The sequence below is a fragment of the Quercus suber genome, unplaced genomic scaffold (assembly GCF_002906115.3).
Source record: "Quercus suber isolate HL8 unplaced genomic scaffold, Cork oak 2.0 scaffold_269, whole genome shotgun sequence".
NCBI lineage: Eukaryota > Viridiplantae > Streptophyta > Magnoliopsida > Fagales > Fagaceae > Quercus > Quercus suber.
The window spans coordinates 864059-881019 of record NW_027069725.1 but is presented as its reverse complement, the minus strand read 5'-3'; the positions used below and the strand labels follow the sequence as shown (position 1 = coordinate 881019).

The 16961-nt window shown below is 35.3% G+C and overlaps 1 protein-coding gene across 2 annotated transcripts; it reads left to right on the top strand.

Annotated features, from left to right (window-relative positions):
• The first annotated feature begins 3937 nt into the window (after nucleotides 1-3937).
• On the top strand, nucleotides 3938-13620 carry LOC111992481 (uncharacterized). Of its 2 annotated transcripts, XM_065781516.1 has the most exons (9): nucleotides 3938-4873; nucleotides 4982-5064; nucleotides 5848-6344; nucleotides 8992-9280; nucleotides 9835-9927; nucleotides 10031-10424; nucleotides 10538-10713; nucleotides 10938-11084; nucleotides 11465-13620. In XM_065781516.1, the coding sequence occupies exons 1-9, from the start codon at nucleotides 4029-4031 to the stop codon at nucleotides 13330-13332; spliced, it is 4392 nt and encodes a 1463-aa protein (XP_065637588.1). In that variant the 5' UTR covers nucleotides 3938-4028; the 3' UTR covers nucleotides 13333-13620. The 2 variants fall into 2 exon arrangements, with proteins under 2 accessions (XP_065637588.1, XP_065637589.1); XM_065781517.1 differs by lacking the exon at nucleotides 9835-9927.
• The last annotated feature ends 3341 nt before the right edge of the window (nucleotides 13621-16961 follow it).

Below are 16961 nucleotides of genomic sequence, written 5' to 3'. Positions count from 1 at the left end.
GATGCATACCGATTAGGGTCAGTTTTTCGACCTATAGCAGTGCGGTTTGATCAGCTCGGTTTAATCGGTTTGGTCAATTTGATTTGAAACATTAACAATCTGTTTTTGTTTTTGTTTTAATAAAAAAAAATATTCAACATAAACTTTATAAAAAAAAATCTGTTCACCCAAACAATAATGATCCAAAAAAGGTTAGTAGTACTTAGTAGACTGTGACACATATTAAAGTAAGTTAGTTAAGACATATTAAAGTAAGTGGGACTAAAGTAAGATACTTAATACATATTAAAGTCAGTTAGTTATAACCCAAAGACATATTAATTTATTAAAGACAGTAAGACATATTAGAGTATAGCATTTTTTTTTTTTTTTATTTTATTATTTTTTTGGGGGCTAACCGGCTAAGTATTAGACTATATAATATAATAGTCTTTCTTGTTTCCACAATTAAAGTCTTATATAAAAATCACAACCTTAACTTAATCAAACCAACTTCATAAAATAAAATTAAAAAAAAAAAAAAAACACATGAAGACATTCATGCTTTCCCAAACTTAATCATTCATGCTTTCCCAAACAAATGAAAAGGAAAAAACACAAAGACAAACAAAACATGAAGACAAATCAATGAAATCACGAAGACAAAACACAAAAGAGAGAGTTAAAGGATTCTGCAGAGGCTTACCGTTGGTTTGCCGTGATTGTTGAGCGACGACGAGAGCTCAGGTGAGGCATCGCTGCATCAGGTGATGGAGAGAGCTCAGGCGAGCGTCACTGCGTCAGGCGAGAGGTGAGAGCGAGAGAGAGAGAGAGTTAAAGGATATCGGGACAAAAGAATGAATTTATACCCCTTGAGAATCGAAAAACCTAGAAAAAAACACACCGTTTTGCTTTTGTTTTTTGTTTTTTGTTTTTAATAACACCCATATGACGTCATTTTATTTATAAAAAAAAATCAAATCAAAATTAGAACCTGTGAAATGATGCCATATCCAAACTGGGGGAGAAACAAATACTGGTATTGGTTCAGTTCGATGTAGGTCAGTTTCAAATTCTTTGATCCAGTGACTACACCGCACCAGCATTGGAACTAGCTTCACCCTCCGAATGCTAGCCTCAGCTCATTCGGTCAACGCTAGTGTCGAGATGGTGTGGTCGGTTAGGTCAGCTCCGGTAACGATTTGCTCACCCCTAGCTATATCCCTAGTTTCAGATTTCTTCTTGATAGCTCTCTCTTCAGCATTCAACAAAATATTCAACTCTTCTATAGCAACCACATCATTACGAGTCCTTATTGCAGAATAGAATGCACTATATTCATTTGGTAAAGCTTTTAAGACTAAATGTATAAGCTCTTCTTCATTAATGAAAACAGCAATAGAACTCAATTTATCCCTAGCTTTTTTAATTCTTTGAAAGAAATTATCCATGCTTTCAGGACTTTTCTTAATACTTAGTAATTCATTTCTCAAACTCAAAACATGAGAACGAGATACAGATGCAAACCTCTTTTCAAGCACATTCCAGACTCCCTTCGTAGATTTCTGACCCACAGTGATAGCTAGAATTGATGGAGATAGAGTGGAATTGATGAAGGTGAAAAGAGCCTGCTCTCTGCTTTTCCAATAGAGATACTCTGGGTTTGGCTCTCTAGTGAAATTTCCAAAACTATCTTTCAAGAAAGGATCAGGAGCTACACACGAATCTTCAAGAAAACCAATCATGGCATAAGCTTCAAGAATCACAACAATTTGATGTTTCAACACAATATAATTGGTGAAATCTAGCTTCACTGTCATCATGCTCGACATATTTGATGAGAGTAGTAATGATGGATTCACCAAAGGACTTGTGGTAGCAGTGGTGGAAGGAGTTGTTGAAGAATTAGAGCTTGGAGCAGAAGCCATTAATGGTGGCTCTGATACCATGAAAAGTAAAGCAATGCAAGAAAGGAAGAAGAAAAGAAACAGAGAAAGATAGAAATGAAATTCTGTTATTCTTCATTACAGTAATTCTGGTACAATCCCCAATATATATATATATATATATATAACCATAACCACCTCCGCAGTGTGTGGAACAAACATAACCAACCCTAATCCAATCATACCAGACCTTGACACGTGTACACAGACTTAGCAACTAACTCCACCCTTTTCACCTAAATTAAGCTACCTATAGTTTTGCCTATTGCATCTCTACTATAGGTCGTTTACTAGTAGCTTTATCATCAACTTTGTCATCATATGCCTTTACAAAATAGACCATTGGTTGGTGGATTCGATGAATAGATGCTAGTTGATGAATGGACAATGCAATTTCTCTATACTTGTTCCTAGTCATGGATTTGAAAACAACTGAGGCGTTGATAGATGGCCGTTATAGACTTGTAGTGGCACCGATGTTGGTTGGTGGTGGTGGACCAGTGGTAGTGACCGATGTGAATGTTTTGGTTTTTATTTTAGGAAACTGAAATAAGAGAAGACAAAAAATTAGCATTTAATTAAGTAGGTAGACACTTGTTAATTTTTATTTGTGGAGTATAAAGTGGGATAGGAAAAATTGGACGAAAAATTGGACGAAAAATTTGAACTCTTATACTGTATGGCTTGAAGAATTGTAATGCATTTCTAGTAGTATACTGTTGGATGTAAATTTTTTCATCGAAAGAAAAGAAGTTGCAAGACAAATTCAAATATCCTATAAGGACACATTTTATTCCCAAAGCCCAAAAGAAAGGTGAATGGCCCAAAGAGCCCAAACCAATGAATTTGTAGAGAGTGAGCTTGAAACTGAACTTTCAATGAGTTAAGTGTATAATGATCACAGTAGGTTAGCTGCTATTATAAAGCATGAAATGAACAATTTGAACAAGGAAAATCCTCCTCGACCAGGTCCGAGGAAGGTTGTTCTTATATATTTCTCTTAAACTTAACCACAATTACAATTCTTAAGTGTATAGTGATTTTTCTACATATTTCTGATTGATCCCCTTGTAATGGGATTTTTCTTCCTTATATTCCCCTCCCTCACTTCATCTCAGCCCTCCACGTATAAATTAGATTGTTGGTTTTGACACTTATCCCATAAGCACATTCTTGAAGTCTTTGTGGGTAGTTGTAAGGCTGGATGCTACTGTAAAGGTATCACCTCCACATTAATGTGGCCAGGAGGTTAGCTGCAGAGCATTCAATGCGGTGGTAACAACTTTCTCCTCAGATATTTCCCAATTCTCTTTTGTCTTATCCCCACCTAATGTTTATCCTTGCAGGAATGATTGTCTATTGCTTTGTTCTGACGAAAGGTCGGACATATGACCTTTACTTTGCTCAGTTGAGGAGGTACTTCTTCTCAGACATCATTTCCAATTCCTCATGACCAAACTCCTTCCACAGGCCATTGTTTTGTAGGCCTTCATCATTATTACTTGTCCTTGGACTACTTAAGGTCCTCAGACACGGCTCACGGCCTAATACCCATGTCTGGGCCCTTTATCCATACATATCCTATTTTTGGTTTTTAATTATATAATAGTATGTTTATATTTAATTTGAATATCTTATCATTTTACTGTTCATATTTGTTTTTTTAATGCATTTTTAAGTTTTTAAGTTTTAAATTTAAGTAATTATTATTTCAATAATTGAGTCAATGATTAATTGATTTTTTTTTTTTAATTCAAAAGTAGGTAAGCGGATTTTTCCACAAAAGTGTTTTGAGTTACAAAACTCTTGGCAAAGATTGATCCACGCGTGATATTGAATGATTATCTTCTCTAGCCACCTCCTCTTATCTTCACCACAAAAAAAAAAAATAAAAAATAAAAAAAAATAAAAATGTAATGGCCCACCATTCCACCAATTGCCACATGTACTATTCCCAACTCTATATATCTGCTTCTAATTACTAATAACATATATACTACAAGCAAAAACAAGCCGTTGGTTAATCAAACAGTTACAGAAAGCAAAAGAGGAAAAAAATTCAAATCAAAATTCTCAATTTATTCTCTTTGTGAAATCATCTTCATGAGGATTTATCAAGTCACTGCCGAAGAAGCCGAAGTCATTTCCTACTTTCTGTTCGGCGGCATACATGCGAAAGCCAACAAGCCTCACTCGTTCCGCGGCACTCAAATTCAATCTCATGCCTTGGCCGAACAAGCCAAAGTCAACGCCTACGCGGCCTTCTCCGCTGGCGACTTCTCCACCGCCGTACGCCACTTCTCGACGGCGATGTCAGTTGGTCCCTCCAACTACCTCCTCTACTCAAACCGCTCTGCCGCCTACGCTCGCCTCCACCAGTACTCCGAAGCCTTGGCCGACGCCGAGAAAGCAGTCAAGCTCAAGCCTGATTGGTCCAGAGGCTATTGCCGACTCGGCGCGGCTCACCTCGGCTTGGGCCATCTCGATGAAGCCGTAACGGCTTATAACAAAGGGCTCGAGTTCGACCCCTGCGATGAGGGGCTCAAAGCCGGACTAGTGAATTGTGATAAGAAAAAGAAAAAGAAAGATGTTTCAAATGATGGGTACAAGTGGCGTATATATGGGAAGAAGCATGTTAAGGGCAGTAACTATCCACGAAGCTACTACAAATGTACTTATCTTAGTTGTCCTGTGAAAAAAAGGGTTGAGCGTTCACCTGCAGGACGCATAACTGAAATTGTCTACAAAGGCTCTCATAATCATCCAAAACCTCAACAACAACTAACTATTAAGCCTGCAGAAGAAAGTAGTAGTGACAGTGAGGATGAAGGATCACAATGCGTTGTTGAGTTAACTGGACCAAGCGACTATGACGATGAAGGTGATGCAGCAGAAACCAGAGAAGAAGAGAGGGTTGGTGACGGTGATGAGCCAAATCTAAAGAAAAGGCATGTTCCCAACCTATTATTGTACTTTGTACATATTCGTCTTTTTATTTTATTTTTGTTGTGATTTTTGGAAATTAAAAATAAAAAAAAAATTACCTTGGAATGTAGGATGACATATGCTGTAACAGAACCAAAAATCGCCAAGCAAACAAGAAGTGAAGTATGTGGGAGCAATGGCAATCCTTGTCAAGGTGGTAACTTAATCTGTTTTTGTTTATGTTTTTGGTGTTTTGTTCCAATGATTGCATGGTGCAAGTAGATTCGAAGAATATTTCACCATGACATTTGAAAATCATATAAATTGCGGGACAGAGTTACTTCAACTTTGGCCCCAGTTAAATGGCACAAGAACAAGAAAATAGAGGGTTGTATAAATAAGTTACCTCTAAGATGAAGCTTTGGAATTTATATAATTTGGAGTGTGACGAGCTTTTGATTTTGGTCGTCTCATCTGATTTGCAATCAATTTTTAAAAAGCGATCTATTTATAATTTATTTCCTAAATTTTTGAAATTTATTATATATTGAAGGGACTGAAGCCTACAATCTTCAAATATGGTTAAACATGTTAGTGAGGCTGTCTCTTAATTTTAGGGGTACTTCTAGTTTACTTAAACTTTTATTAGAAGATTGGAAATTAAAGGCATATAAAAAAAATGTCTTGAGTTGGGCAATCCATGTTAAATTTTATTGTCTTATGTGAATATTTTTATTTCTTGATCATGAATGCACTTTGCCCAAATTCCAATAGTTTTGTATGCTTTATAATTGGTTTATCCCCATTTTCTGATGAGATCATTATAATAAGTTAAGATTAAATTCTCATTTCGTAGGCTTGTCTTTCCTGCTGTATGGTGATTACATGATCAGTGATGACCTATGAGGCATACTTCTTAAAAGCTATCAGTTAATTAAAAGAACTAAAGTGTGTTTCCTTTGGTGCTAACAATTTGATCTTCGCATGTTTTCCAAAGCTAGTTTAGCCTTATCTTTCTTCGAGGACATGTTGTCGTGGCCTGAAATGTGGCACAAGCTCACTGCGAATCCGACCACCCAGGCCTACCTTCAAAATAACGATTTTGTGAGGATGATGCATGAGCTCCATAATAACTATCTCAAGGACAAGAGGGTTATACAAGCGCTTGGGGTTTTGTTGAACGTCAACATCTGGACACCTACTTCTGTGGACGCAGAGATTCCTCAGTCTTCGTCTTTGCTGTCGCTGCAGCCGGAGAGGAAGAAAAGCGCAGAGACTGAGCTGGCAAAGGAACTGGATCTGATGGAGTTGACAGCAGATGAGGGGATGGATAGGGAGTCGCAGGCATGTAAGGAACAGGAAATGGGCAATGCAGCATACACTAAGAATGATTTCGATACTGCAATTGCGCATTATACCAAGGTGATGGAGTTGGATGATGGGAACATTTCGTGTCTCATGAATCGGGCTGTTGCTTATCTGGCAATAGGACAGGTATGACAAATCTGGTGACAAAATATTCTTGGCCAGACTGGTTTACTTTTGATTTTGATTGTAATATGTGTATTTTTATTTTTATTTTTATTTTTTTTTGGGGGGTTACAATTGAGTTTATATGCTCATTGGTATTATTTTACTTGTAATTTTGTTTGCTTTTGGTTACAATTTAGTTATGTTGTTGTACTTGACCGGGTTGATGAATGTCTCAATGATGTGTGTGTGTGTAACTTGAACTCTGTTGCTCCTTCCTTAGTGTCAAAAAGGCTCAAAAATAAAGATTGGTGGAGTTATTTAGGTTTGATTACGTAGACAAGATGGGTTTGATGTGGAATAGCAATAATAGGGAGGTCTAATTTGTTGTTAATGTTTTGCCTTTTGTTGACAATGTTTTTCTTGATATGCCAAATTTAAAACCTTTATGTTGATGACTTGTGTGGCAGCTTAGTGGATTGGTCCACCATGGTTGCTCTCTCTTAGATTAGGGTAAAACTTATTACACAAGTTTTTAATAATACTAAAATCATGTGTCTATATCATGTTTTCAATTTCAAAATTATGAGTTAGACTCAATATTTTAGTGTTATTGCACACATGTGGATACACACACTGCCCCTTAGATTATATTGTCTGAACTTGAGAGTTGGGTTTGTATGCTTTGTGTTTAGAAGTTATGAAGTTCTCTGAATGCGGGCAGCTGTTACCAAGACTGGAAAGTGGAAAAGGTTAGAATTTTGCAATATGTGACTCCTACCATATTGGTTCTTTAATTTGATGAGTTGGAGTTCATATGGATGTGGACATTGGGGCTTATTATATGATTTCCATTAAGGCTCTGTCAATTATTTCTTTATCACAACGTCATTGGATTTTGATTCATCAATTCAGTGAAACTAAGTGGGGAAGAGAGAGAGAGAGAGAGAGAGAGAGAGAGAGAGAGAGAGAGAGAGAGAGAGAGAAGAAGAAGAAGAAGAAGAAGAAGAAGAAGAAGAAAAAGAATTCTATTTGATACACCTCAGATAGGTCCAACTTGCTGAGTTACCTAAATCGTATCATCCTGTCAGCACTGATGAGTAACTAGTATATAAATCCTTCTTGGCTTTTTCATATGCTACTTTAGTTAATGCTGAGTCTGGTATTAAGATTTTTTTAGAAGTTGCTGGTTCAGTTTTAAAGTTTTACCTATTTGGCAACTTCCAAATTTTTTGGACTGCGTTCTTCAAGAAGCCCATGATTCTTTATTTATTTATTTTTACATCTTGTGTCCTTTTTCAATTTGGTTTTGAAGTTCTTAATTACCTTTCATTATAATTAGGAGTACTAGTCTTTTAAGGAAAAAGTTAGGGAAAATTACACTCCACCCTAAACTATACCTCATATTACACTTTACTCCATAAACTTTTCAAATGCACATTTTGCAGCCTAAACAATAACCCTTGTAACATTTTGCTCCTCGATGACAAATTTGTTGTTAACTTGGATAGAAATCCAAGGTTTAGGGTGCAAAGTGTATTCAAGAGTATAATTTAGGGTGGTAAAGTGTAATTTCTCATTTGTTTTTAAGGGATTGAGAAGATGTGCAATTGGATCTTTTCACATGATGTCATATTTTTTCATCCAAATTACGACAAACTTAATGTCAGGGTGCAAAGTATTTCAATGGTCATAGTTTAGAGTACAAAATGTGCATTCAAAAAGTTTGGAGTGCAAAGTGTAAAATAAGATATAGTATATGGTGTTGAAGTATAATTTTCCCAAAAAGTAATATAGGAGTTCTAGTCTTTCTAGCATAATTGGCAATGGCCTATAAAAGAATCTTTATATATTCAATAAATAAAAAATAGTGAGATTGATTTTAATAAAATTCTAGTAGCATTTTTCTCTCTTTGGTCTTATTGATTGTTGTAATCTGGGTTCTTGATTTGTGCTACTATAGTACACTTCTAGTGTACTAGGGTTTAGCAATCTATTATACTTCTTTCAGAGATAGTTGATATTTTGATGAATGAAAAATATGGTCTTTCGGTTTAGTGCTGACTCTAGTTCCATTCTAGGTGTTGACTTCTAGTGGTTTTCTTGCATGGCGTTGACTCTTAGGTCATATTCCTTTATTTCCAATCTTTCAATTTTACCCTTTTTTTTTTTTGGGTATTCCTAGTCAGAAAGCACTTATTGGATATTTGAAACTATGTTCTATTATGTTTGGTGTGGTACTGTGGAAGGAGAGAAATAATCGTATTTTTGACAATATAGAATGATCAATGGCTCAGTTACAAACATTGGCCTGTACTCTGTTTGATTGGGCTTGTGGGTGGGCTCTTACTTGTAGAATTTCCTTATTAGATTTCATATATTCACTTCACTCTTGCGTATGATTCTTTTGTAGTTCTTTTAGATTATGTTGTGCTCGTCATTGTGAACATGAAGTAACCTCTTTAATAAAATATCATTACTTATCAAAAAAGAAACCCTTCAGGATCACATCAAGAACCCTAATTTAGTGTTAAACTCCTAAAGATCCTACATAAAAATTGGTATATTAGTCCATTCAAGCTTTTGTCCTGCATCATTACTCACTGTATTCAACTGTCTGATATTTGCATTTATATATCTGATCCAAGTTCTTGTATTATTGTTTTTTCAGTATGATGAATGTATTAAAGATTGTGACGAGGTTGTTGAAAGGGGAAGACAACTTAAATCAGACTCTAAGATGATTGCAATAACTTTGAGTAGGAAAGGAACTGCCCTGGTGAAAATGGCAAAACTCTCAAAGGACTATGAACCTGCTATTGAGACCTTCCAGAAAGCTCTCTCAGAGCATTGCATCCCAGGAACATTGAAGAAACTGTGTGATGCTGAACAAGCAAAGAGGGAACTAGAGCAGCAAGAATATTTTGATACAAAATTAGCTGATGAGGAACTTGAGAAAGGTATTCCCTATTGGAACACCTAACCCGTTGTTCTATTTGACTTATAGATGATGTTGCGGTTTGTTTCTCTTGATATGGATTTCATTCCTACAAGTTGGTTCTTCCCATATGTGTTCTGTCTTATTCTTAATTCATTTCATTCCTATTTACTTTGTTTCTTGTTATAATCATTTGAGTTTAATTGCAATCATGTAAAGTCTTATCCACTACACAAGGATTTTGCTTATGTGGGTTAGGAGAGCTGGTTGGTAGACAGCCCTACCTCCAATTTTTGGAGAGATTGGTTCATGGACTTGAACCTGCAACATATTGCTTGGGTAGAGGGAACATAGATTTTCAAATAAAAATTATAATGGGTCAAGAAAAATGATAACTTTGAGCAACAAATCGCATCTTAGCTACTGAAACAAATACTCTAATTCAAGATTAATGAAAAATGAGTCACAAAGCTGTCCAAGATAAATATTTCTTTTTTTCTAGCATATTATAGTTCCAAAGAAAACCCTAGCAAAAATTTCTATCCATGCTGGTTGACTTGGATAACTCCTCAACAGCTTTAGGGGAAGCCAGTGTCTCTTCTTTTGGCAATCAAAGTCAACCTCTAAATCCAACCACTAAGAAAAATCAATGCTTGCTTGGAATGCCAGGTAACATTAAAGAATTATAAACAAACCCATATGAGTTTTGAGTCTCAAATTTAAGAACTTTTTTGTTTTTGACTTGTTTTTTCGGTTTTCGATTTTTTGACAGATCCAGATGTGGAGGTGGTTGCTCTGTCTCCGAACACCCTATTGGCGACGAATAGATTTTTTTGTGAAATTTGCAACAAAGGGTTTCAGAGGGAGCAGAATCTGCAGCTTCATCAGCGAGGTCACAATCTTCCTTGGAAGCAAAGTAAGAGGTCAAGCAAGGATGTGAAAAAGGTGTATGTGTGTCCAGAGCCATCGTGTGTGCACCATAATCCATCGAGAGCTCTGCACAATCTCATGGGGATAAAGAAGCATTTCTGTGGGAAACACAGCGAGAAGAAGTGGAAATGCAATAAGTGCTCCAAGAAGTACGCGGTATGGTCTAATTGGAAAGCCCATTCCAAGATTTGTGGCACCAGGGAGTACAAATGCGACTGTGGGACTTTGTTCTCCAGGTTTTTGTTTTGCTTTTGCTTTTGATGTTTGATTTAAATTCCATTTTGTTAATGCAATTGTTGAGGGGTTTTGGGATTGTTGAAGTTGTTTTGGTATTTTTCATTCTTTGAAGGAGGGATAGTTTTATCACGCACCGGGAGTTCTGTGATGCTTTGGTAGAAGTGAGCGCTAGAACTCAGACTCAACCAGTAGTGAATCCAAATTCGAAGTCAGAAACCAAAATTCAAGCAGTTGATGATCAAGGACGGAGCTACAGCCCCTCCTGGCTTTTCAAAAATCTCCTTACCAGTAAGCCATGGCTGATGGCCCCCTTCACAGATCTGATTCTCTCTCCTGCATCTACTGCCCCTCTTGTATTATTTTTATTTAGCAACCATAATTAATTTGAGTAACAATAAATGTATTACAATATATTAAGAAATACAGAGTAATCATTTCTCTTTTGTTCATAATTTTTAAATATCGAACAGACGTTATTTTGGATTTTCATGAATTTTTTTTCCATACTTCAGCCCCCCTCAATCCAAATCCTGGCTCAGTCTCTACAGTTGATTCATCTCCACCAACTCCAGCACCTGCTCAAGCTCAAGCTCAAGCTCGACCAACTTCTCCACCGTCAACTGGTGTAATATCCTTGGTTTTGCCAATCAAGAGTCCAGGCAAGTAGAACAAGAATTTAGAAAATTTTTAATCTTTTCTGTGTTGAGTTCTGTTGGATGTTTGTTTTGTTTGTCCAAACCAACAGCAAATCTATGTTGTCTCTCTCTCACTCTCTTTCTCTGTTTTGATCTATTTATCACACAGTACAGGTAGGAGAAAGTGGGTTTCGAGAAAGGAAACCATTATTGATTCTCCTTTCTCTCCTAAAGTTTTTTTTTTTTTTTAAATTTTATTTTTATTTTTTATAATTAAAAAAAATAAAAAGAAAAAGAAGAAAAGCCTAAGTTTCCATATCATTTGAGAGTTTTAATGAACCCCTTTTGTTTTCTGTCATAAAAAAAGAAGAATTTTATTTATTTTTATTATTATTATTTTTCAGAAGAAACAAGTGAAAATGAAATAGCGTCAGAGCATCATGGTATGGAGATTGATATCGGAGAATTTAAGATGACCGATTCAAGTGAACAAAAGAAATTTGAAGTTGAAGAAATCGGGAATGAAGCTTCACAAACAAGACAACCAGATGTTATGCAGGTTGAGGATATGCAAGTGCAAGCATTAAGTACTCTGAAACCTCAAAGAGTGCTGTTTGATGTCAATGCAGTTAACATCCTTAAATCTAGTGGGCTGATGCAATCTCAGATTGAAGACGTTGAGATGAAATATGAAGCAAGTGAGCAACGTGGATTTTTTCTTATGCAGTGTGGTTTAGGATTAACTATGCCGCCAAAGGATGAGGATTGGAAGAACGCCAGAGAGATTTACTTGATGGACAACGAGTTGTCCATTTTACCTGAGAATCCATGGTGTGCCAATCTGTCAGCTCTGTTCCTTCCCAGAAACTACAAATTGAGAACGATTCCTCCATCCTTTTTTGATCACATGCCAGCCCTTCAAATCCTGAACTTATCCAGGACTAGTATCAAGTCATTGCCTGATTCCATTATCAAATTGATAAGCCTCAAAAGACTGTTTCTAAATAATTGTCATCGTCTCATGATGTTGTCGCCAAAAGTTGGAGATCTCAAGCAACTTGAGGTTATTGATCTTGAAGGGGCAAAGATTATGGATTTACCTATGGAGATTAAGGAGTTAAGTAATCTGAAATGCTTGGAAGTTTCATTTTATGGATATATTAGTAATGGCAATGGCAAGAAAGCCATGCAATCAAATGCAGTGGTTCCTTGTGGGGTAATTTCTGCATTGTCTCTGTTAGAGGAGTTGAATATTGATGTGAATCCGGATGACGAGCGGTGGGATGCACGTGCGGAAGATATTATTACTGAAATATGTACCTTAAAGAGGTTGGAAACTCTTAAATTTTATTTTCCAAGGGTGGAACTTTTGAGGCACTTTCAGCGGAATAGCCTAACACTGTCTTATTTCAGATTTACTATTGGTCGCCATGTTAAGCGCATTATGTCTCGAGTCCCATGTGATGTTGAGTTTGAGCTGGAACGATGGGAGAAATGTTTGAAATACATAAATGGTGTCGGTGTCCCTGGAGATATTAAGAAGGTACTCCAACGTGCAGTGGCATTTTTCTTGGACAGGCATGCGACTGTTAAGAAGCTATCTGATTTTGGGCTTAGAAATATGAAGCAACTAAAATGCTGTGTCATGGGGGAATGTAATGAGGTCCAAGTTATTGTAGATGAAGCAGATGCTGATGAAGAAGATGATGCCAGAAAAATAGTATCTGATTCATATGGTACTGAAAGAATTGTTCTAGGATCACTTGAATACCTTTATATATATTATATGAAGAATTTAAGGAGCATATGGGAAGGGTCAGTACAGAAGAATTCTTTATTTCTTCTCAAGTCCTTGACATTGCGCACGTGTCCTCAGTTGACCACTATTTTCACACAAGGGTTGCTTGATAACCTATGCAACTTAGAAGAGCTTAAAGTTGAAGACTGTCCCTCTATCAAAAGCATAGTAAGCTGCGAAATCTCTGCTGAGCATAAAACCTCTTATTTTCTTCCAAATTTGAAGAAGATTTCACTTCATTACATGCCTGGATTAGTTAGCATCTCTAGTGGTTTACACATTGCTCCGAAGTTAGAATGGTTGAGTTTTTATAATTGCCCAGATCTTAAGAATCCATTAATTGATGAAATCTCTAGTCAAGATTTGAAGAAGATAAAGGGTGAGAGGAGTTGGTGGGAAGCATTGGAATGGAGCAACGGTTGTCCAAGTTATTTGGAAGAAATTTTTGTTCCAATTGACATACGGGATTGCTGAGCACTTGAAATATTTCATAGTCAAAATTAGTGTGCATTGCCTTATGCAAAGCTCATTGGTTCAATGTCAATGATAGTATCTAATCTTAAGCTGAAGCATCCATGGACTGCATTATATTTGCTCTGCTCATAGCCTCATACTCTCTTGTAGCAGCTATGGCGTTTAGAGCTTAGCTATTTGTGAAAAAATATGTAGTGTGTTTTGGTTTCTGGTCTTCCAAAAACAAATTTGTTAACAAAATCCAAGTCATATATGGTAAGCCCTAGACTAATATAGTCCATTAAAGTTTGCGACTGTGATACTTTTTTTTCCCTCCCCATTTGAAGCCAGAATTCTATCTTGGTTGCATAGTCAAAATAAAAATCAATGTTTTTACTTTTTACTCCAGTACCGACAAAGGAATTATCATGAGTATGCTTTTCCCGTCAATTAGGGTTTATTTGGAATTTGCTTATTTTACTGAAATTGAATTTTTTTTGCTAAAAGTACGGTAGATAAAAGTAAAAATCAATATCATATTATCTATATATATCTATATCTATATCTATCTATATATTACTAAAAGCTAAAGCGTAGCAATTAATGTTGCTACGCTCACATTGAGCTACGTCAACAGCCATGTCATTCCCAATCTCTTTTTTGAATTTTTCATTCAATTTTAAAATAGTTTTTACCAATTTTAAAATACTAATAAAACTAAAATTATTTACAGCCTTATTTCCACTTTAAAGTCCACTTCTTATACATTTAATCTATATTCTATATATTACTAAAAGCTGAAGCGTAGCAATTAATGTTGCTATGCTTACATTGAGTCACGTCAACAGCCATGTCATTCCCAATCTTTTTTTTGAATTTTTCATTCAATTTTAAAATAGTTTTTACCAATTTTAAAATACCAATAAAACTAAAATTATTTACAGCCTTATTTTCACTTTAAAGTCCACTTCTTATACATTTAATTCCTCTATAAAGCCCAAGCCCAAACCCAAAGCCTTTTCAACTAAATCACTTTGTCAAACCTAATTTTTTTCACGGGTACAACATAAACCCAAGCCTGACTTTTGTGTTTCACAGTTTCAAATTTAATCGGCAAAGCTTTCTGTCTCCCCATGTTTTGGTCTACCGTGTTTATGGTTTGAGAAAAACAACCCTTCATCAGTGTTTCAATTTTCCAACGGTTACAATTCTTCAATGGCAACCCTTCAACTTGCTAGCGCAAGCCTGTAATGGTAGTCTCTCTGTCTTCCCTCCTTCCTCTTTATAAACATCAAAACAAAAAACTGCCTCGAGAAAACATACGTATGGCGTAGGAAGAGAAAGAAAGAGAATGAGAAATTTGAGGGCGCTACTACCGTAAAGTAAGCACCCCGTTCAGGCTGACATCCCACAACCGCAACTGGTACAGGTATTCTTTGATTGTACATATATACTATCAAGTCTCAGTCCCTAAATCTTGATTTAGAAGAGAAAGATAGTGAAAAGGAAGAAGGATATCGACCTTCTATCTCCTTGATGAAAAGGTCAGAAAATATTTTAAAACTACTGTACTTGATTATTCAAAACCTGAATTTAATCTGAAAATTAAATTCAAATTCTTTGCATTTTGTGCTACTTTGTTGTAAGCACAGAATGGATCACATTATGTTGTACTATGTCAAAAAATTGAGTGAAAATATGTAATTAGACTATAAAAAGGTTTTCTGGGCAGCCAACTTTAGTGCCTAATGGCTGTAGACAAAACTCCAGACTTATTCTAATTTTTTTTTTTTTTGAAGAGACTGTCTTTCAACTTCCAAATTTGAAACTAACCATTTTTTCTTTTTTCTTTTTTTCCTTTTTTCAAATGTTGAAGATTTACTTTAGAGGTTTGTGTTATCTGCTCCCTCTAAGTGTTCGTGGAAATGCCTAGGCAAAACTTTCTGTCATTTAGGAATTATAAGGGAAAAAATCTTATAGTTTTCTATCCTTTCTTAAAGTTATTTTGTACCTAAACTTCACTAAATCCACCAATGATATCTTAACTACAAAGTGAGTCCCAAGCATTGTTTATGTTAAATAGCTAACTGGAGTAGTTTGAATCACACTTTAGCATTGAATATGTTCAATTTATATTTTAACAATTTTTGCAGTCATTGTTCCCCGTTTTGGCAATCTATCTAACAATAGATATTCCTCTATACACTCTTATGCAGGGTAAGACATGAGTGCATTGTCATTATCAGTCCATGCTCTACTATTATGTCTTCTGGTGCAACCATGGATTTCTTTTCCGTGGAACATGTCACTTTTGAAACTGATTGGCTGATCTGCAATCAATGACTATCGATTATTCTTCTAAGGGTACCTGCTCTTATCTTCTTCTTCTTCTTCTTCTTTTTTCCTCTGTTTTGCAGTCATACCTTTTTTTTTTTTTTTTTTGCTTAGTTTCTATAATTTCTGAGTTTGATTATCAAATTTTTTGGCCCTTTGGAAGTTCTAATATCTGAGATTTTAGTTTTCTTTTTTCTTTTTTCTTTTTTCGTTTTATTTTGGTGTTAAAAGTTAAATCTTTCAAAAAATTTGTAACCTACATGATTATCTAACTTATGTTAAATCTTTTGAATTGTGGTTTATCTTCTCAATCTTGTGTTTTTTGGTTACAAATGCAAGATTGTCTGAAAATTTGTAGCTTCAAATTCTGTTTGGTTGTTTTGAAAATGGACAAAAAGGAGATGCATTTAATTTGAGTCCTATGTTTTATTTTTCTTTTTGCGGTCGTTTCCTTCATGGTATATAATCATTCATAACCAAATGTAGCAGATGGGTTATTTTGTCAGATTTATGCTGGTACATACATTCCATATTTGCTTCTGTTTGTGGGTATTTGAATTTTGGGCTATGGAAGCATTATTTACTTACTAATGGTTGTGAGGTTTGAATGGTTTTGATTGTACACTTCTTTCTTACTTTTGTTGTTGGTGGTATCTTAAGTGAATTTTAATTTTGATGTTTTTAATATGTGAGATGCACCTTCCTCATAATTAACATCTAGAACTTAGTTGCTCTTATGATGATCCATAACTTTGGATGTATAGATTCACACAATTGAAATTTAATTGTAAGGAGAGTAATTATTAAATTAACAACACTGTGTAGCTTTGTAAAGGGTGAATCTCTTTATTAATTTGTAATTGAGTGAAAATCCATAACTTCATATATATATATATATACATTCACACACAATTGGATTTGTTGGTCACGAGAATTTTTTAAATGAGATCAATGTTGCGTGACTTTTGTATAGGTTGAATCTATATTGAGGTGTAGTTTAAAGAAAATAATTGATTACATAAGTTTAGGATTTTAGCCAGAATTTATGCGCTTCTCATAAATTCTGAGCTATACATTTGCTTGATGAACAATGAGTGTGGTATATGCATTTTCAAAGTTATCTATAGTGAATAGAACTTTTCTTTTTAAAATAATTTTGCTTCTATATTGATTACTCAATCTTACCTAACGCATGCTTATTATGATGGAGGATTCATTGTTGCTCAACAATGGACTACAATTTAAGGGCTGCAATATATGCTTTAGATAATCTTTAGAAAAATACACTTCATTTTATTAATGAAAACTTCAAATAA

Bases quoted from the DNA above. Each gene is read 5' to 3' on its own strand.
- LOC111992481 (XM_065781516.1), top strand. From the start codon at position 4,029: ATGAGGATTTATCAAGTCACTGCCGAAGAAGCCGAAGTCATTTCCTAC. The intron at 9,281-9,834 runs GTATTCCCTATT...ACTCCTCAACAG, and splicing joins TGATGAGGAACTTGAGAAAG to CTTTAGGGGAAGCCAGTGTC. The intron at 9,928-10,030 runs GTAACATTAAAG...ATTTTTTGACAG, and splicing joins ATGCTTGCTTGGAATGCCAG to ATCCAGATGTGGAGGTGGTT.